Genomic DNA, 17,632 nt, shown 5'->3' on the forward strand with positions numbered 1-17,632 from the left:
AGTGACCTCTTCCTCTTGAGCTACAGCTCATAGATGTCCTTCCATTCTCCCAGGGAGCCCTGTGCCCACCCACTTCGGGCTCCCCAGGGACTGTGCTGCTCCCCGTCACTCTCCCTGCCCATCTCCTCCTCCTGTGCTAGGTCTCTAATCAAGTGGCCACTCTGGGAAACCCTCCTTGACTTTTTTTTTTTTTTTTTTGAGACAGAGTCTCCCTCTGTCGCCTAGGCTGGAGTGCAGTGACACGATCTCAGCTCACTGCAACCTCCGCCTCCCGGGTTAAAGCGATTCTCATGCCTCAGCCTCCCAAGTAGCTGAGACTATAGGCATGCATCACCACGCCTGGCTAATTTTTGTATTTTTAGTAGAGACAGGGTTTCACCATGTTGCCCAGGCTGGTCTAGAACTCCTGACCTCAGGTGATCCACCCGCCTTGGTCTCCCAAAGTGCTGGGATTATAGGCGTGAGCCACAGTGCCCAGCTCCTCCTTGACTTCTTTAGCTATCAGCACCCCCTGCTCCATGTTCTCACCCACCCTGTGCCCTCTTTCTAACCCTTTACCATGCTAGTAATGTGGTTTTCACTTACGACCACCTCCACTTGTGGACCACATGGCTCACCTGCTAGGGGAAGGGACCCTGTCAACTGTGCTCACTACTGAAATCAGGGCCAGGTGGTGTAGATGCCACATAAGCCCAGGTTGAATGGCTGAATCATAATTCCCAATCTCATTATCTCTAGTGTCAGTGTTATTTGTGTGTGGGTCTGAACTGGCTAGATCTCAACTTCCTGAGGACAGTGCCTGTGTCTTGTTAATTTGGGGGCCCTGGGTCTGACCCGTGGCTTGGAACATGATGATGGACCCAGGTAATGCCATTTGGTGGCTGACTGGATAACCATGTAGATCATTCATTTTGTTTTCTGGGCCTGGCTTGGGTGGGAACTTTCAGGTGAGCAGGCAAAGCCCCTTCTCACTCTTCTGCCCTGCCAAGATCTCAGGGCACCCCAGAGGACCTTCTTGCATTGCTTAGTGGTCACTGTGGTGGCCTTGATGTTGGATGACATATATTTTCAGGAATGTCTGAAGGGGGTGGGTAGCCTTTCTTCAGGGCTGAGAGAGAACAGAAAAAATATACCTCCTTAAAAAAACAAAAACAGAGCTGGGAGCAGTGGCTCATGCCTGTAATCCTAGCACTTTGGGAGGCTCAGGCAGGAGGATCGCTTGAGCCTAGAGTTCAAGACCAGCCTGGGCAACATAGGGAGCGCTTGTCTATTTAAAAAAAAAAAAAAAAAAAAAATGCTGGGCGCAGTGGCTCACGCCTGTAATCCCAACACTTTGGGAGGCCAAGGCAGGTAGATCATCTGAGGTCAGGAGTTCGAGACCAGCCTAACCAACATGGTGAAACACTGTCTCTACTAAAAATACAAAAATTAGCCAGGCGTGGTGGCAGGAGCCTGTAATCCCAGCTACTAGGGAGGCTGAGGCAGGAGAATTGTTTGAACCCAGGGAGGCGGAGGTTGCAGTGAGCCGAGATCTTGCCATTGCACTCCAGCCTGGGCGACAGAGTGAGATTCCGTCTGAAAAAAAGAAGTCTGTCTCTTACACCTCTAGCAGAAATCTGAAGTCAGGCCTCACTCTGGGAAGAGTGGAAAGAGTGTTTCCCTCTGGTCTATCATGCCAGGCATGTCAGTAGGTCAGTTCTGACAGCCTGTGTAGAGGACAGCCTCTGTCTAAGGTATTCCCAGCCAGATAACTGCTTTCCTTTTCTGTAGAATTCTCTTGCAGAAACTCTTTTCAACTGCATTTGGTGGCTGGGCACAGTAGCTCATGCCTGTAATCCTGAGCACTTTGTGAAGCCGAGGCAGGTGGATCGCTTGAGCCCAGGAGTTCAAGACCAGCCTGGGCAACACGATGAAATCCTGTCTCTATCCAAAAATACAAAAATTAGCCAGTCTCATAGCCTGGTCTCTACATAAATAAATAAATACATTTTTAAAAACCTTGCATTTGGCTGGGGAGTGATTCCTATGTTGGACTCCCTTGTGGGTCACAGACAGCTGGGTCTACTCCACTCTCCACAGCTCCCACTGCCCCTGAGAGAGAAGAGCTTAGCGTGACAGCAAGGAGATTTCAGTAAGAATCAGGCAGGGTTATCCTGAGAAAGAGATGATTTGCTGCCGAGAACTAAGCTGACAAGGTGTGTCCTCTGCCTTCACTTGGTGCGTGATTATTTCCAAAGCCCTTTCACATAAACTACCTTTGGCTTCTCACATGCAGCAGGTGCGTAAGTGATTTTGGGTAGTTTGTAGCCTCTGCTGGGACACAGGACACAACAGAATGGAAAGCAAATTGACAGGGAGCATTCTGTTGTGGAATGTATCAGTTGCTCCCTGTCAATTTGCTTTCAGTCCTATTTACCGTGGGGTAGAAAGTCTCAGTTTGCTGCTATCATGTCTTTGACGCCTTTCTAACTCTCACTTATTGCCCAGGCTTCAGGCCCAGGGCCTTGCAAGCCACACTATTAGGTTAAAGCGTAATAACATTGTTTCATTTTTACTGTATTTATGGTTACCTTTATTTCCTAATTAGGCACAGTGTTAGAGTTTTCTATTTACAGTAGCTATTTCTATTTGTATTAAAAAGGACTCATCTTACATTTAAAAATATTATAATCGTTTACAGACATGGAAGAAATAAAATAGGGGGCATCTGAATGACTGAGTTTGGAAAACAGTGTCCGATACCATTTAACCATCAGAACGGCTGGTGCCGCCGGCAAGGGAATGTTATTGCTTCTACATGGAGGACCAGGAAGGGGATTGTTCCAGGGTCACAGGGCCTGAGCTTGGACCAGGGGAGTTGAAGACCATTTCCACCAAGGCCATTTCCATTCCAAGATGCAGGCTAGGATTATTGCAGCAAAGATAGCATCTCCCCTGGCTTTAGAAACGAGAACTAGATGGGAGGTAGTCCCATGCTTCTGAAGGAGAAACTGTTGCAGGGAGAAGGGCTGAGGTGCAGCCTCTGACCAGGGGAAGGTGTTTGCCTCCATCTCCTCTGTGGCCCTTGAATCTGCTTGTCCCTTGCTGTTGGTGCCTCGTTCTTTTCCTTTGTGTCTGGAATAATCATCATGATAATGAATGTAATAAGCATGGTCATTTGTGGAATTTTATAGTCCTGGATATTGAATGTTTTCTTTGTGCAAGTCCCTGTGCATCCACAAAGCTCCATGGGAAGGGAATTTTCCAAGAGTACAGAGCTGGGAACTGGGCTGGGGTTCCTAACCCAGGGCCCTCATTTTAACCTCTACGCTGAATGTCTCATGCCCTGTCCAATTGGCCAGGCCTTTGGTTTGGGGGCAGGGTCTAATCATTTCACCTGTCCATTCAGCGCACTGCCTCTTCTATGTGCCAAGGGGAAGTGGGACTGAAAGCCACGCCGTCCTTGACCTGGAGGACCTCAGTCAGATTGAGTAGAAGGAAAATGCCCCTCACAGGGTGAATAGGGGGCCGACTCAAGTGGGATGAGAGAGAGAAAGAGAAAGAGGGAGAGAGCCCAAGAAAGGACAGCCAAGCACACTTGGAGGACAAAAAGGTTCCCACCCCTGGGGAAGCTGAGAAGGCTTCCTGGAGGAGGAGTCAGTGCAGCTGGGCTGTGAGGAGGGGCAGAGGGGCCCGGAGGGAGGTGCTTCTCCTGGCTCCAGCAGCTCTTCCCTCAAGTCTTGCATACTTAGCACTTGTTCCAACCCCTGCCTCCTTCACATGAGGGCCTTTCTGAGAAGAGGGGTCTATGGCCACCCCTCCCCCATTCCACTTACCCCACCAAAGGCTCCCTCCTCCTCTGGATCCCCATCAGGATGAGAGACACTGCTTGCGGGTCCCAGGTTCCACTTCTTACCAGGCCCTTCTTTCTGTGGTTGTTTCCCCTTCTGTGAAAGGCGATGTTGAACCAGGTGGCCTCAGTTTTACCTGGCGGCTCTGGGTGCTGGCTCCCGGCAGCGTAGGGGACAGCTCCTGGGTGGATGGGCTGTTTCTGCCTCTGTGCTCCCCATGTCTTCAGGAAATGTCTCTGGGCTGTGGGGGACCTCTGTCTTCTGTCGGGAGGCTTGGAGAGGCGTGGGTGAGCTGGGGAGGAGAAAATAAACAGTGGCTGTCTGGGTTTTCTCGCCAGGCCTGAGCCAGGAGGCCTCCCTGGGCTCCTTCCCTTATATGGCCAGGCTGCTCTGGGCTGGGAGCTTGCTGCAGTGTTCCCCCACCCTCCACCACCACTCAGAGGTCCGGGGGCCACTGCTGGTCACCCAGGATTCTGCTGCTGCAGAGGCCAGAGCAGGGCTGAAGGTGGAAGGCAGGCCCGAGGACGTGTGCCACGAATAGCCTGGACAACCTGGGCAACTGGGGAGGATTTATGTTGAGATAAGGGATGGGGGGAGGAACACCCAGAGAAAGAGGGGACCTATCCCATCCTGACTTAACCCCCAACTCATGGTGTGATCCTAACCAAGCCCTTTCCCTCTCTGGGCTTCTGTTTCTCCCCCTGTCAAATGACGGTGTGGAAAATAAGAATTAATTCTCACAGTCATTCTGTGAGGTGGCAGCTTGTGTATCCTCATTTCGCAGAAGGGAAAACCGGCTTAGAGAGGCTAAGTAAATTGACCAAAGCTTTCCAGCTGAAAGGGAGCAAGGCAGGATTTGAACTCGGGGCCTTCTGATGTCAAGGTCTGTGTTCTGAATTGGCTGGTTGTCAAGGCTCCCGTCGTGGGTCACAGTCACTTCCATGTGCCTTATGGAAAAGGGATTCTGTGAAGTTGCAATCCTGGAAGACCAGGGAGGCCCCAGTGCCCAGTGACCCAGTCCGAAGGAGGCTGTTTCGTGAAGGAAGGGGAACAGGGCTTGTAAGTATTCACCCTGGTGTCCCCAGCACATCACACAGGGCGTGGCACAGGCTCAGGGATCAGAAAGGGGTGATGTGGAATCACCAAGAAAGGAAGTTTTGGTAGTCACACCCGTCCCCTCACCCCCAGACACATTCTGAGGATGAAAGAGAACAAGGCATGAGAAAGCACCAAGATGCCACCTTTAAGACAGCATTGTCTGTTCAGAAGCTCTTTCTTTCCTCTGAAGCATCCCCCCGTCTCATCCCCAGGCCAGTGTCTTCTGAGCTGACCACTCCCCGCTCAGCCCAGCTGCAGGACTGAAAGATGAGGTGAATCTGCTCAAGGACGGGGCCCTGGGCTCTGGTTGAAGCCTCAGGCTGGGCCCAAGTCCCAGCCGGCAGCAGTGGCCATGGGAGAGGCTGCCGGAGGGGAGGGTGAGGGGAGAAGTGGGGGTAGGTCTGGGAACAGCTCGGAAATGTGCCTCGCAAAAGCACTAACATCCTGTGCGCTGTTGAGCTAGCCCTGGAACCTCCCTCACTCCATCCATCATTGTGGCACCCTCTCGGACCCCAACCCCCTTCCTGAGGCCCACGGGGGAGGTGAGGGAGCCAAGGACCGACTGTCAGTGTGTCCGAGAGACCACAGCTGGCAGTTCTGCAGATCTGTTTAGTGTCGGAGCCGGACAGTCGGGGGGAGGAGGCGTCTGCAACCCTCCTAATCCAATTTGTTTAAACCCAGTCTCTGTGGCTTATTTGCTAGTGAGGGAGGACTGGGTGTGCGCTGTGCCGGGGTGCACGTTTGCACACATTTGTGGGGCATGCAGGGGTGAACAGGTGGACCATGTTATGTAAGACAGGCCTGGGCCTTGTCCCACATCCCTGAGTGTCAGCTCCTTTCCTGGAACCCTGCCTCCTCCTCCCTTCTCCTCTGCTCACCTCCAAATCTTCCTGCACTTTTTCCATCCACATGAGAACTGGTGCCAGAATTCTCCTTTGCAACTGACTCTACGTGCAACTCTGAGTGAATGCTTTCACCTCCCCCGGCCTCAGTTTCTCCACTTGTCTTATGGAGCTGGCACCTCACCTTACCTGTTCCACCATGAGCATGAAATTAAAAAATTGGCAAGTGTGGGAATAATGTGATGAATGGTAAAAACTGCTCTGTATTCTTGAGTTTCATTATGTGCCAAGGGCTGTGCCTGGGGACACCAGCCCAACCTCACAAACCCTCTCAAAGCCCTATGAGCTGGCTCTTTATCACTAGGCTCAGAGAGGTTGAGTGACTCGTTCAAGATCACACAGCCCCAGGTCTTCCTGCTTTGGGAGCTCAACCCTGTTTACTCCTTTCTAGGGAAGATTCCTATTATTTTCCACATTTCTTTCAAGCCTGTTATTCACCAAATCAAGTTGAGTAACAAAGGCTTTATGTCCAAATCACGCAGGCTTTGCATTGCTATTTTGTAAGGAGGATAGGGGTAGACCGGATTCTTGGCTCCTAGTTGGATTTCCCTTCTTGGGTTCCATTTCTTTCTACCTACAACCCAGACCCTGACAGCCCTGAACTGCCCACACTGCCACCAATCAGTGGGGGACCTTCCTTTACCAAGGCCCATTCTGCTTCTCGTCATCCTGAGGCCCGGTTTCTTGTTCATTCTGAGGTTAGGGTGGGGAGTTTATCCTGAGGGACCCAGGATACTCCAGGAGCCGCCTGCAGGTGGGCTGGGGTGGGGAGCAGATGTGGGTGCCGGAGGGATGGAGGTGGGATGGGCTCACAGTTCTGTCTCTGAGCTGCCTGCTGCTGGCCCTCCTCTGGTCCTAGAAGGCTGCTTCTCCAGAGTTCTTGCTTCTCCAACATCAGCGTGGCAGGGGTGGCTCCCACCAGCTAGTGCCCTTGCCTGTAAGAAACAAAGATCCCACCAGTCAGAAGGACACCAGGGTGCCCCACAGGTATGGTCATGGCCTTTGAGGGTCCTGACCAGGCTGCCAGGCCCTGAGGGATGGAGAATGGACCTGGGCCACTTCTGGATACTCTTGGGCTAAACCTACTGAGATCTTCCGGGCCTCAGAGATCCTGCCCCTGGGGCCGTGAGCAACCATTATCCCTTCTTGGCCTGCCTGGCTTTTAAGGGAGAGCTTAGGAGAAACTCCAAGCTCCAAGAGCAGGAGGAGCCACCTTCCCTTCTCAGCACACCCAGGCCCCTTAACAAAAGAACTGTCCTGAAAGGAAATTTCCCAGAGGCTCCTCTGACCAATGCCCCCGCCTCATCCTCACACATAAGAAAGGAGCATGTAGGGTTAAATCAAAACCTGGGGTTAACATGATGACCAAGACCAAAGGGACAGACTTATGGCTGTCTTTGACCCCTTCCATGTAAACAAAGCTTTCAGCCTGCAAAACACTCCCATAACTCAAGGCACATTCACTGATGTCGCCAGAGGCAGGAATAATTCTTCCCCTTTCTGAAGTTCCAGGAGCCTGTGTGATTTGCCCAGGGTCACTTGTGGAATAGCTTGAGAGGCAGACTTGAACCCAGGCTCCTGATGCTCAATCCAGCTTTCTCTTGGGTGCGGGCAGTGGCCAGCTGGATGACCACACGTCAAAGCTGTCATCGCCACGGTCATTGCGAAAGCCCCTGTGCCCTTTCCTGGCCTTGCTCATTTCCAAGAAACACGAGGGGCTGGGAATGGGCCACATCTGTGAGCCAGATGGCACCTCAGTGAGAGAGGGCTGAGGCTGGGGCTCCAGGCAAGCTCACGAACCCATACTCACACCCAGCTCTTTCTGGAGGGACCTCTTTGCCCACAGTTCCCCTGCCTCAGCGCACTCACACCTGTGCGCTTGTTACAGCCCTTGCTCTCCTTGGGCTCCAGGGCCCCAGGGTTTCCACCACATGTCTGGAAAGAAAAGACACAGGCCTTGGAGTCATGCAGACCTGCGTTTGAATCTCGCCTCTAGTACTTCCTGGCTGTGTGATCTAAAGCCGGTGTCTTCACCTCTCTGAGCCTGTTTCCGATGTCACAGGCTTGTTTGTGAAGGTCAAATGAGGCAGATGTCAAGTGCGAGCATATTTCCAGGCACATCATAAGCCTATGATAAATGGCTGCCATTTCTATTATTAGCATAGGGCTGGGGCCATAGCAAAGCCCAGCCCTGGGAGGAACAGCAGAAGCAGGGAGAGAGCAAAGGTCTGAAGAGGCATCTGGGGAAGCTGTGGGAGCCCCTGCGTGGCCCTTTCCATGTCCCCTTTGTTGCACAGCTTCCCTGGGCCTCTGTTCCCAGAGTGCCCTCCCACCCCCTTGACACCCCAGCTGAGTTCACCAGCCTCACACGCTCCCCACTTCCTCCCCAGGGAGGGTCGCTCTGGGGAGTTTTGAGCAAGCCCTGGGAACGCAGTTTGAGGCTGAAACAAGAGCATTGCAGGGAAAAGGGAAGAGAGGGAAAAAAAAGACCTGCCCAGCCTAGAATCCCAAGCCTTGCCTCAAGCAGCTCAGGCCCTGGGGGCAGGTGGGGCATAGACACCAGGATCCCTGTGAGTCTGTCACTTGGCCCTTCGGTGAGGGCAGAAACTGGGAAAAGAGTGACAAAGGTAAGAACCATCACCTGTCCGGCTGACTGTGCAATAGGCACGTTGGGACATGCTGTAATCATAATGAGAGCTCACATGTCATTGGGTGCTTCTGATGCACCCCACACTTGCCAAGTGCTTTATTTTACACAGCTTTTCTCATCTGATCCTCAAAGTCTCTTATGAGTTAAATACCAATAATTTTCTTTTTTTTTTTTTTTTTTTTTAAAGAGACAGGGTCTCACTCTCCAAGATCTTGCTTTCCAGGGCAACACCTATTGCCCAGGCTGGAGTGCAGTGGCACAGCCAGCTCACTGTAACCTTTAACTCCTGGCTCAAGCGGTCCTCCCGCCTCAGCCTCCTGAGTAGCTGGGACCACAGTCACATGCCACCATGCCTGGCTAATTTTTTATTTTTTAATTTTTTGTGGAGATGGGGTCTTGCTATGTTGCCCAGGCTGGTCTTGAACTCCTAGCGTCAAGTGATCCTCCTGCCTTGTCCTCCCGAAGCACTGGGATTAGAGGCGTGAGCCACAGTGCCTGGCTGAATTAGGTACCATTCTTTTAATTTTTCTTTTCTTTACTCAGCGATCCTTGTTTTGAAGAATTAGGTACCATTCTTATCTCCGCTTTACTGAGGCTCCAGAGGTCACAGCACTCCCTCCTGGTTACACAGCTAGTAAAGATTGGCTCCAGGCAGCCCCACACACATTCTCACAGCTCCCTTGTAAGACCAACTACCCATCGTATCATTTTTACAGAGTGATAACCGGAGTCACTATCTCTCGGCAATATTTAGGTGTGTGTTAGTCTTTCTGGAGAGGGATTTGTGAACAGAGAAAGCATTGTTAGTATAAGTGAAGACCATCTGAGCCCTGGAAAGCCATCTGTCTCCAGAAGCAAGGGGGCTTCTCCTTGTGGTGGTGGTGTTCTGCCTCTTTCCCACGGTATTTCTCCCCTCTGTGCTGTTTGTTAAAAGAAATTCACATCATGTTAAAGGCATTGGTTCTCGGCGGAGTGCAGTGGCTCACACCTGTAATCCCAGCACTTTGGGAGGCCAAGGCGGGTGGATCACCTGAGGTCAGAAGTTCGAGACCAGCCTGGGCAACATGGCGAAACCCTATCTCTACTAAAAATACAAAAATTAGCTGGGCGCAGCGGCACGTACCTGTAATCCCAGCTACTCGGGAAGCTGAGGCAGGAGAATTGCTTGAATCCCCGGGTTACGGGTTGCAGTCAGCCGAGATCACACCACTGTACTACAGCCTGGGCAATAGAATGAGACTCTGTCTCAAAAAAAAAAAAAAGACGTTGGTTCTCCCCCTGTCCTGTAAGCTTTGCAAAGAGCATGGGCCTCCAGGGTTCCAGGGGCTTCGCTGGGACTGGGCAATGCTTTCTAGAAAATACAAATGTTGGTTTCTTCTGGAATGTGTTGGGTGGGAGGAGCAGCAGGCTAGGTACCAGGTTTTCTGTAGATATGCTGTGTGATTGTGGACAAGGGTATTCCCCTCTCTGAGCCTCAAGGGCCCACATCTACATGATGTGGTGGGGACAGGACTGGACTCTAGAGTGTCCAGAGTCCTTCTAGATCAGACATGGAGGGATAGTCTGACCCCACCCCATTCCCCGGTGTGAGTGTGGGTGTGAATGCAGGTGAATGACCGGCATAGATCTCCATGGAGCGAGAGAGAAACTGGTGCATCAAGGAATGAGCATGGCACTCCCTCACTGCCTCCCACTCCCTTGCCCCCACCCTACCCTTCATTGCTCAGCCCCAAAGTAGGCTCCAGTGGCCTGGACCAGATGGATTTTCTGCACCAGGACTTGAAGTCTTGGAACATCAGTGCTAGAAGCACTCTAGTCTTGCACCCGTTGTTCAGATGAGGAAACTGAGGCATGGAGAGGAGAAGCAAGGAACTCAAAGTGATTTAGCCAGTCACAGGTCCAGCTGGGACTCCAGCAAACGTCCTGACCTCTTCTGCTCACTGGGGGATCCTGATTGGCCAAATATTAAACAAAGGGGCCTCAGGAGGAAGGTGGAGAGAAGAGAGCCTTTAAGTTCCTTTTGCTTTGAAGATGGAATAATCATGACTTCCTTCTCCAAATATCTTTTGGCCCTTCCTAGAACCAGATGGCGGATGTTTGGAATTTATGTTGTAAATAGTGTTTAAGAAGGGGTGGGAGTGCAGATGTGTTACTTTCTTCCACCACCAGAAACGAGATCTGAGGGAGAGAAGTGGGGGAGGGAAGCTGACTATGAAAAGATTCTGGGAGAAGGAAGAAGTGAGGGGGAAGGAAGACAGAACAGCGATGCGAGATGGGAGGAGAGGGAGCGAAAAGGGAAGAGAGATGGATGGAGTGAGACTGACAGCAAGACAGAGAGAAAGAGAAAGGGAAAGGAGAGAGCGATGGGAGAAGGAGGAGGAGGAAGAAAGATGGGGAGGGGGCTCTCAGGGTGCAGGCGCAGAGATGCCCCTCTTGAGTTCAGGAGCAAACCCTTGAGTTTTCTAAAAATAGCTCAGTCTTTCCCCAAGCAGGGTTGGCAGCAGGGACCAAGACAGGCACGCTTGCCCTTTTATGGTAAGAAAAAGTCCAGATCCTCAGAGGGGGAGCTGGGCTGGAGCCTGTAATTCTGGATGAAGTCCAGCCTCAGGGTCTGGGGTGGGACAGGGCTGAATGAGGGGGAAGACTTGGTGGGATTTCCTGGCCTGGGTGGCCCTACTCTTGGGGAAGATAGGGCTGAGGTAGGTGTTGGCAGGGGCCTCCCAGGAAAGCACTGGGGTCCTGGTAGATCCTTAGTGTTATGGCAGAAAGTCTCCTAGAGACATCTGGTCCACCCTGTGTCTCTGTTGTTTTGTTTTGTTTTGTTTTGTTTTCGAGATGGAGTCTCACTTTGTCCCCCAGGCTGGAGTGCAGTGGCGTGATGTCAGCTCACTGCAACCTCCACCTCCCAGGTTCTAGCAATTCTCTTGCCTCAGCCTCCTGAGTAGTTGGCATTACAGGCGCCTGTCACCACGCCTGGCTAATTTTAGTACAGACAGGGTTTCGCCATGTTGGCCAGGCTGGTCTTGAACTCCTGACCTCAGGTGATCCGCCCTCCTTGGCCTCCCAAAGTGCTGGGATTACAAGCATGAGCCACCACACCTGGCTGTCTCTGTTTTATAGAAGAAACTGAGTCCCAGCCAGGGGAAGAGAATATAGCTCCCTGTGTGGGGGTTTAAGCCACCAAGCTAAATCGATGCTGGGGTCCACACGAGGACAGCTTATGTGCCTGTTATTCTGGAGAGCAGTGTGGTCAGTGGCAAGAACACTGTTGGGAGTCAGGAAACCCAAGGCCCATTCCCAGTTTGCTGTGTGACCTTGAGCCGTCTGTGGACTCTCTCTGGTCTCAGCTTTCCTTACTGGGGTGATCTTAAGGGTTTTCTTAGCTTTTTGTCTCTCTGGGAATTTCACAGCTAGAAAGCAAGGCCTGGGCATAGAAGATGCTGCTATGAGGTGAAGGGGAATCCAAGAGCTGCTATTTTCTTTCTGTGCCTGGCTCACTTCCTGTGCTGAGCTGGGCAGGTAAAATCTAGGATGGACCGAGACCGATGGAGAGGATCCTTGCAGGAGACAGGAGGAGATCATGGCTGGAACCCCCTACTGCCCAGCTGGTTGGGTCTGGACTCTCTCTTTTTTTTTTTTTTTTGGAAAGAGTCTTGCTCTGTCACCCAGGCTGGAGTGCAGTGGCGCGATCTTGGCTCACTGCAACCTCCACCTCCCGGGTTCAAGTGATTCTCCTGCCTTAGCCTCCTGAGTAGCTGGGATTACAGGCATGCACCACCACACCTGGCTAATTTTTTGTATTTTTAGTAGCGATGGGGTTTCACCAAGTTGGTCAGGCTGGTCTCAAACTCCTGACATCATGATCCGCCTGCCTTGGCCTCCCAAAGTGCTGGGATTATAGGAGTGAGCCACCGTGCCTGGCCGGGTCTAGCCTCTCACTGGACACACTGAGGCCAGAGGAAGCTGCATGTGCAAGGTCACATTGAAGGTCATATGAAGAGTTAGGGCAGAGCCAGGAATAGAACCAAGGGTTTCCATTCCCAGCCTTGGGCTCTTTCCGCTGCAGCAGGCCAACAGCACTGGGGACCATCTCTGGCCATTCAAGGGACCTCCCGGGCAGAGCAGCCAGAACTCAAGATAGGCTGCCATCCTCTAACTATCTCTTGGAGATAGTTGCATCCTGCCTAGGCACCGCCTCTCCTCTGTCCCCTGCCCTTGGCTGTGAAGAGTGTACCATAGTCTCCATCTTTGGCTAGAAGGCAGAGAAGAAGCAAAGGATGTGGTCACTTTGGCAGCATGATTTTGGCACGTCTCTCCCTGTCATTGGGCCTCAGTTTCTGCATCTATAACATGAGGAGATAGGCCCTGATGCTCTTTAAGCTCCCTCAGCTCTAAAAGGACTATGATGCAATGAGTATGGGATTTAACACCAGGAATATTTATTAAGCGTCTACCAGGGGCGCCAGAGGGAATGAGATGGATATTGTACGACTCTGAGCTCTGCAGTCAGTGTGAGATGGGGGCACATTGCCTGAGATTCCTGGAAGCCCCATTTCCAAGATCCTTCTGTCTTTATTCTAGAAACCCCTGGGCTGACTCTCTGACCCCAGCTTGAACCCAGGTTCTGGCAGCTTTGGTCTTGAGTATCTAGGGAAGGCTGCTGGCCCGGGCAATGTAGTTGCCCACTGCTCCAGGACCCTCACAGGTGTTTGGCCATGCCCTTGACTTCTTGGTCCTCTCCATCCTCTCCCACACTGCTGTCCACTGCCCCAAGCCCTGTCTGGTGGGCCTCCCAATCTACTCCACACCGTCTGTCTTTCCATGCTCTTTCTGTGACTCAGCCCAAGAGGATGCTTGCTTTCCTTTCCCAGACTCCTATGATGCCCCCACCGACCACTGAGGGAAAGGATGGAACAGAAGAGAAAAGGGGAAAAAAGTAAAGCATTGTGGTTCTAAATTTGAAGCTTTCCTGTGACCCTCCTGGAATTTCCACGCAGACTCTCTGGAGCGTGTGAACAGGGCTCCCAGGGACCCTGGCCCCCTTTGTCTCATTCCTGCCGGGCGGAAGGCCATCAGCTGAATGTTCCCCGGGGACCTCCATCTCACAACTAGGCTCCAAGTCTCTTTGGTCAGGCCTGGTGTCCCCTGGGAAGGCAGGAGGCAGCAGCGGAAAGGAAGTGGGAGGTAGGAGGTAGGAGGTCCAAGAGGCCCTTGCGCAAAGTCAGGGCAGAACTGATGTCATGTCTGGCTGGGAATCTGACATCCAGGCTGAAGGAAGGCTCAGCTCATGATTGTCCCAAAGCAGCTAGAGCTGGCATGTGAGATCCGAGGCTGGTGGTAGGAAAGGCCATGATGCCCAACCTCTTCTGATGTTTGGCTTCTCTCTATGGCGTCCCTACTAAGCTTACATACCTCTGGTGATGAGGAGCTCACTACAGATGTTCCTTAACTTATGATGGGTCTACTTCCTGAAAAACTCATCGTCAATGGAAAATATTGTAAGTTGAACGTGTTTTTTCTGTTTATTTTTTGAGACAGAGTTTTGCCCTGTTGCCCAGGCTGGGGTGCAGTGGTGCAATCTCGGTTCACTGCAACCTCCGCCTCCCAGGTTCAAGCAATTTTCATGTCTCAGCCTCCTGAGTAGCTGGGATTACAGGCGTGCGACACTACGCCCAGCTAATTTTTGTATTTTTTTTTTTAGTAGAGATGGGTATTTGCCACGTTGGCCAGGCTGGTCTTGAACTCCTGAACTCCTCAACTCCTGATCTGCTCGCCTCGGCCTCCCAAAGTGCTGGGATGACAGGTGTGAGCCACCGCGCCTAGCCCGAACGTGTATTTTTGACTTGCGATATTTTCAATATAGAATTGGTTTATCCGAAGTAACCTTACAACCCCATCCCAACTGCATCATAAGTTGAGGAGGGTACCAAATGTATATAGCTTTCATAGCATTTTAAAATAGAAAATTGTAACTCAGGATATGTCTGTACTTCCTAATCCCCTCACCCTCTTTGGACAGACTATTGGAGGTGTCTTCCTAGTATTCTGCTGCCATCTGCCTTTCTGGGCTTCATGCCCTGCCCTCTGTTCCTGCTCCCCAGGAAGCTCTGGAGCGGTCTGAAGACAGTGACTGCAGCCCTCAGGCTTCCTACCCCTCCTAGTCCCACCTGAGCTCTCCTTTACCCATTGCCTGACATCTCAGAGTTGCCCATTATCCAAATTCCTAGGTCTCTGCCCTGCACTGGGGTTCTTGGCTGATGGTATTCTGGGGAGGGGGACAAATAGGCTAAAGAAAGGCACTCCCTCCCAGGGACAGACAGATACCAAGGAGAACTTTTCCCAAGCTCTGAGGCTTTGGTTTCTGTTGCCAAAGCACCGCACGCTCTAGGCCTTCCCTGCTTCGCCAACCTCCAGCCTCACTGAACTTCAGACCAACTCTTGGTTCCAGCCAACTGGGCTTCTCTGCTGTTGTCTGAAAATGCCTCTGCAGTCCTGCCTCCACACCTTTGTACACAGAGCTCTCCACCTGGAATGCCATCTTCTTCTCTGTCTATCCAGGGCACGCCCCCAGCTCCTTAGATGTTCCCTTTCTGAGAATCAAGGTGTCTACTGTCACACATGGAATGACCTCAACTGTCCCCTCTGTCCCAAACCAGGGAACATTACGGCTTGAGGCCCCAGAGGAGTGGGACACTTACCCAGGTGTGCTGGCTGCAGAGCCAGGGCCTGGTCCTAGCCGGCCTCTTTCTCCTTCAGCCCGCCTTGCTCAGCTCATCTGGGCAGATGCTCTCAGACTCATCAGGGTTGTTGGGTCACACGCCTGGTGGCTGGCAGGCTCTGGGCAGGCTGACTGGGGGCCTCTGAGCCCAGCAGCCCAGCCAGGGGTGGTGTCATAGTCTCTGTGGATGCCATCCCCAGGCCAGCAGGCAGCCTCCCTCCAGACACTCCACCCCCATCCCTGCCTCCTTGGAGGGAGAGGAGGAGTAGAGTATGTGGCAGCAGAGCAGTTTGGAGCTTTCTTTTTTTTTTCTTTTTGAGACAGAGTCTTGCTCTGTCGCCCAGGCTGGAATGTAGTGGCGTGATCTCGGTTTACTGCAACCTCCGCCTCCTGGGTTCAAGCAATTCTCCTGCCTCAGCCTCCAGAGTAGCTGGGACTACAGGCACGCACCACCATGCCTGACTAATTTTTTGTAATTTTAGTAGAGATGAGGTTTCACCTTGCTGGCCAGGCTGGTCACGAACTCCTGACTTAATGATCTGCCAGCCTTGGTCTCCCAAAGTGCTGGGATGGCAGGTGTGAGCCACTGTGCCCGGCCTGGAGCTTGCTTTTCTCCCTTGGTGCACAGCTAAGGTCAGAGGAGGAGCCTTTAAGGAGGGCGCTTAAGCTGGTGGCTGGCCGGGGGTTCTTGAAGAGGAGCCATGTTGGGGTGGCTTTCTCCAGTCTGGGCCTAGCCAACTGCCCCTTCCTCAAACCTCAGGTGGGCTGTGCAGGGCATGGGGCAGCCCAAGACTGACTAGGTCCCCAAGGTTATTCAGCCCACCCTATGGGGTGCTTCTGGGTGAGAAGGACTGTTTTGGCAGGGTCTGCATTTTTGAGCCTGAGCAGGGGTGGGGGACTGAAGGGTCTGTCTCTTCTCTTACTGCAATCATGCCTAATCTGGAAGGGGGCTTCGGACTTCCAATGGCCTCCTCCCCCAAATGCCAAAGGCCTTACTAGGCAGGTCAGAACCAGAGCTGGTTCTGGTTCACAGATCCATTGCGGGTGGTCCTAGAGTGCAGCAGTTAAACACATGATTTTAGAATCAGTCAGAACTGAGTTTGAGTCCCAGCTTGGCCTCGTACAGGCTGTGTGACTTTGGGCAAATGACTAAATCTCTCTGAGCCTTTGTGTGCCCAGAGGGATAATGGTATTTATCTCAGAGTGCTGGGTAAAGGTCCAGGTACTTGAAAGGACTTGATATATGGCAGGTGTTATTTTTGAAGGTATAAGGGCAGTTTATCCCCCAAAGAGTTGTTACTCAGAAGAGCATCTCTTTGTACTGTGAAGAAGCTGTCTTTAGTAATCACATTTTAGTGGTTATTATTATTATAAAAATAAATTTAATTTAAAAATTTATAGTAGAGATAGAATCTTCCTATGTTGATCTTTAGGCTGGTTGCGAAATACTGGGCTCAAGGGATTCTTCTGCCTTGGCCTCCCAGAATGCTCAGATTACAGGTGTGAGCCACTGTGGCTGGTCTTAGCAGTTATTTTTTGTTGAGTACTTACTATGTGTCAGTCACAGTTCCAAGGGCTTCATGAGTTTTAACTTATTTAATGAGTTAATCCAGACAACTCAATAGACCAATGAGACAGGTACTCTTATCATCTCTATATCACAGATGAGGTCACTGAGGCAAAGAGCACCTATGTGAGTTGCCCAAAGTCCTACTGCTGCTATGAGGCAGATCCAGGATTCAAACCCAGTAGACTGGCTCACATCTGGCACCTTTAACTGCCAGCCTACCACATCTGAGCCCCACTCCAGCCCTGCTCCAGACCTGCCTGGTACCCTCATCACCTGGGCACAGGGACCCACTCCACATCTGAAAGCCCCCAGGCTTTGGAGTCAGCCTCAGTTTCCTCATTTGAACAAAAGGGGGCCTGAATGAGTCAACCTCTGTAGGCCATGAGAGCGGGTAATTCACACTGTGCATTAAGGCATGTTTCGAATTGGAGTAAAGGTTTCTGGTGGTGAAGGGTTACTGCCAACAGCCTCTTTTGCAAGTGGGCAGGGGGCTGGCCAGGGCTCTTGCAATGTGCGGTGAAGCCCCATGGGGCCCATCTAGACAAGCTGTTAGCAGGCGGCAGCCACCTTGGGCTCTTTTCCCCAAATTCCTGCAACTCACCCTCCCAGGCGACCTTTGATTGGACCCGGGCCACTGCATACTGCTGGGCTGGGGGAGGGCCACATAGGCGGTGCCCATCCCACCTCAGGGCCTTCGTAAATGTCTTGATGAGGGTGCTCTGCAACTTGTGCGTGGGGGGCAAAGTTCTAGACACCCTCGTGCACAGGAGCATAGCAGCCTACAGAAGTCACACCTACGTTTTTATTTCCATGGCTTCCTTACATTTTTTATTATATAAATTTGATACATGCAAAATGAAGTGT

The 17,632-nt window shown here is 51.9% G+C and overlaps 2 protein-coding genes across 2 annotated transcripts in view; one reads left to right on the plus strand and one right to left on the minus strand.

The window, feature by feature from the left end:
- Positions 1 to 226: 226 nt before the first annotated feature.
- LOC129486186 (uncharacterized) lies at positions 227 to 5,857 on the minus strand. Its single transcript, XM_055285704.2, has 4 exons — positions 5,807 to 5,857; positions 4,572 to 4,777; positions 3,816 to 4,122; positions 227 to 3,114 (listed from the first exon to the last, which is right to left on the minus strand). Exons 2-4 carry the CDS (start codon positions 4,771 to 4,773, stop codon positions 2,829 to 2,831), a joined length of 795 nt encoding a protein of 264 aa, XP_055141679.1. The 5' UTR covers positions 4,774 to 4,777; positions 5,807 to 5,857; the 3' UTR covers positions 227 to 2,828.
- IL17B (interleukin 17B) overlaps positions 5,148 to 17,632 on the plus strand; it is a 47,627-nt gene continuing 35,142 nt past the window's right edge. The window contains exon 1 of the mRNA XM_055285709.1: positions 5,148 to 5,200. The gene's annotated coding sequence lies outside the window, so the exon portion shown is untranslated. The remainder of the gene's footprint in view (positions 5,201 to 17,632) is intronic.

The sequence above is a fragment of the Symphalangus syndactylus genome, chromosome 7 (genome assembly GCF_028878055.3).
Source record: "Symphalangus syndactylus isolate Jambi chromosome 7, NHGRI_mSymSyn1-v2.1_pri, whole genome shotgun sequence".
In the NCBI taxonomy this organism is placed as follows: domain Eukaryota; kingdom Metazoa; phylum Chordata; class Mammalia; order Primates; family Hylobatidae; genus Symphalangus; species Symphalangus syndactylus.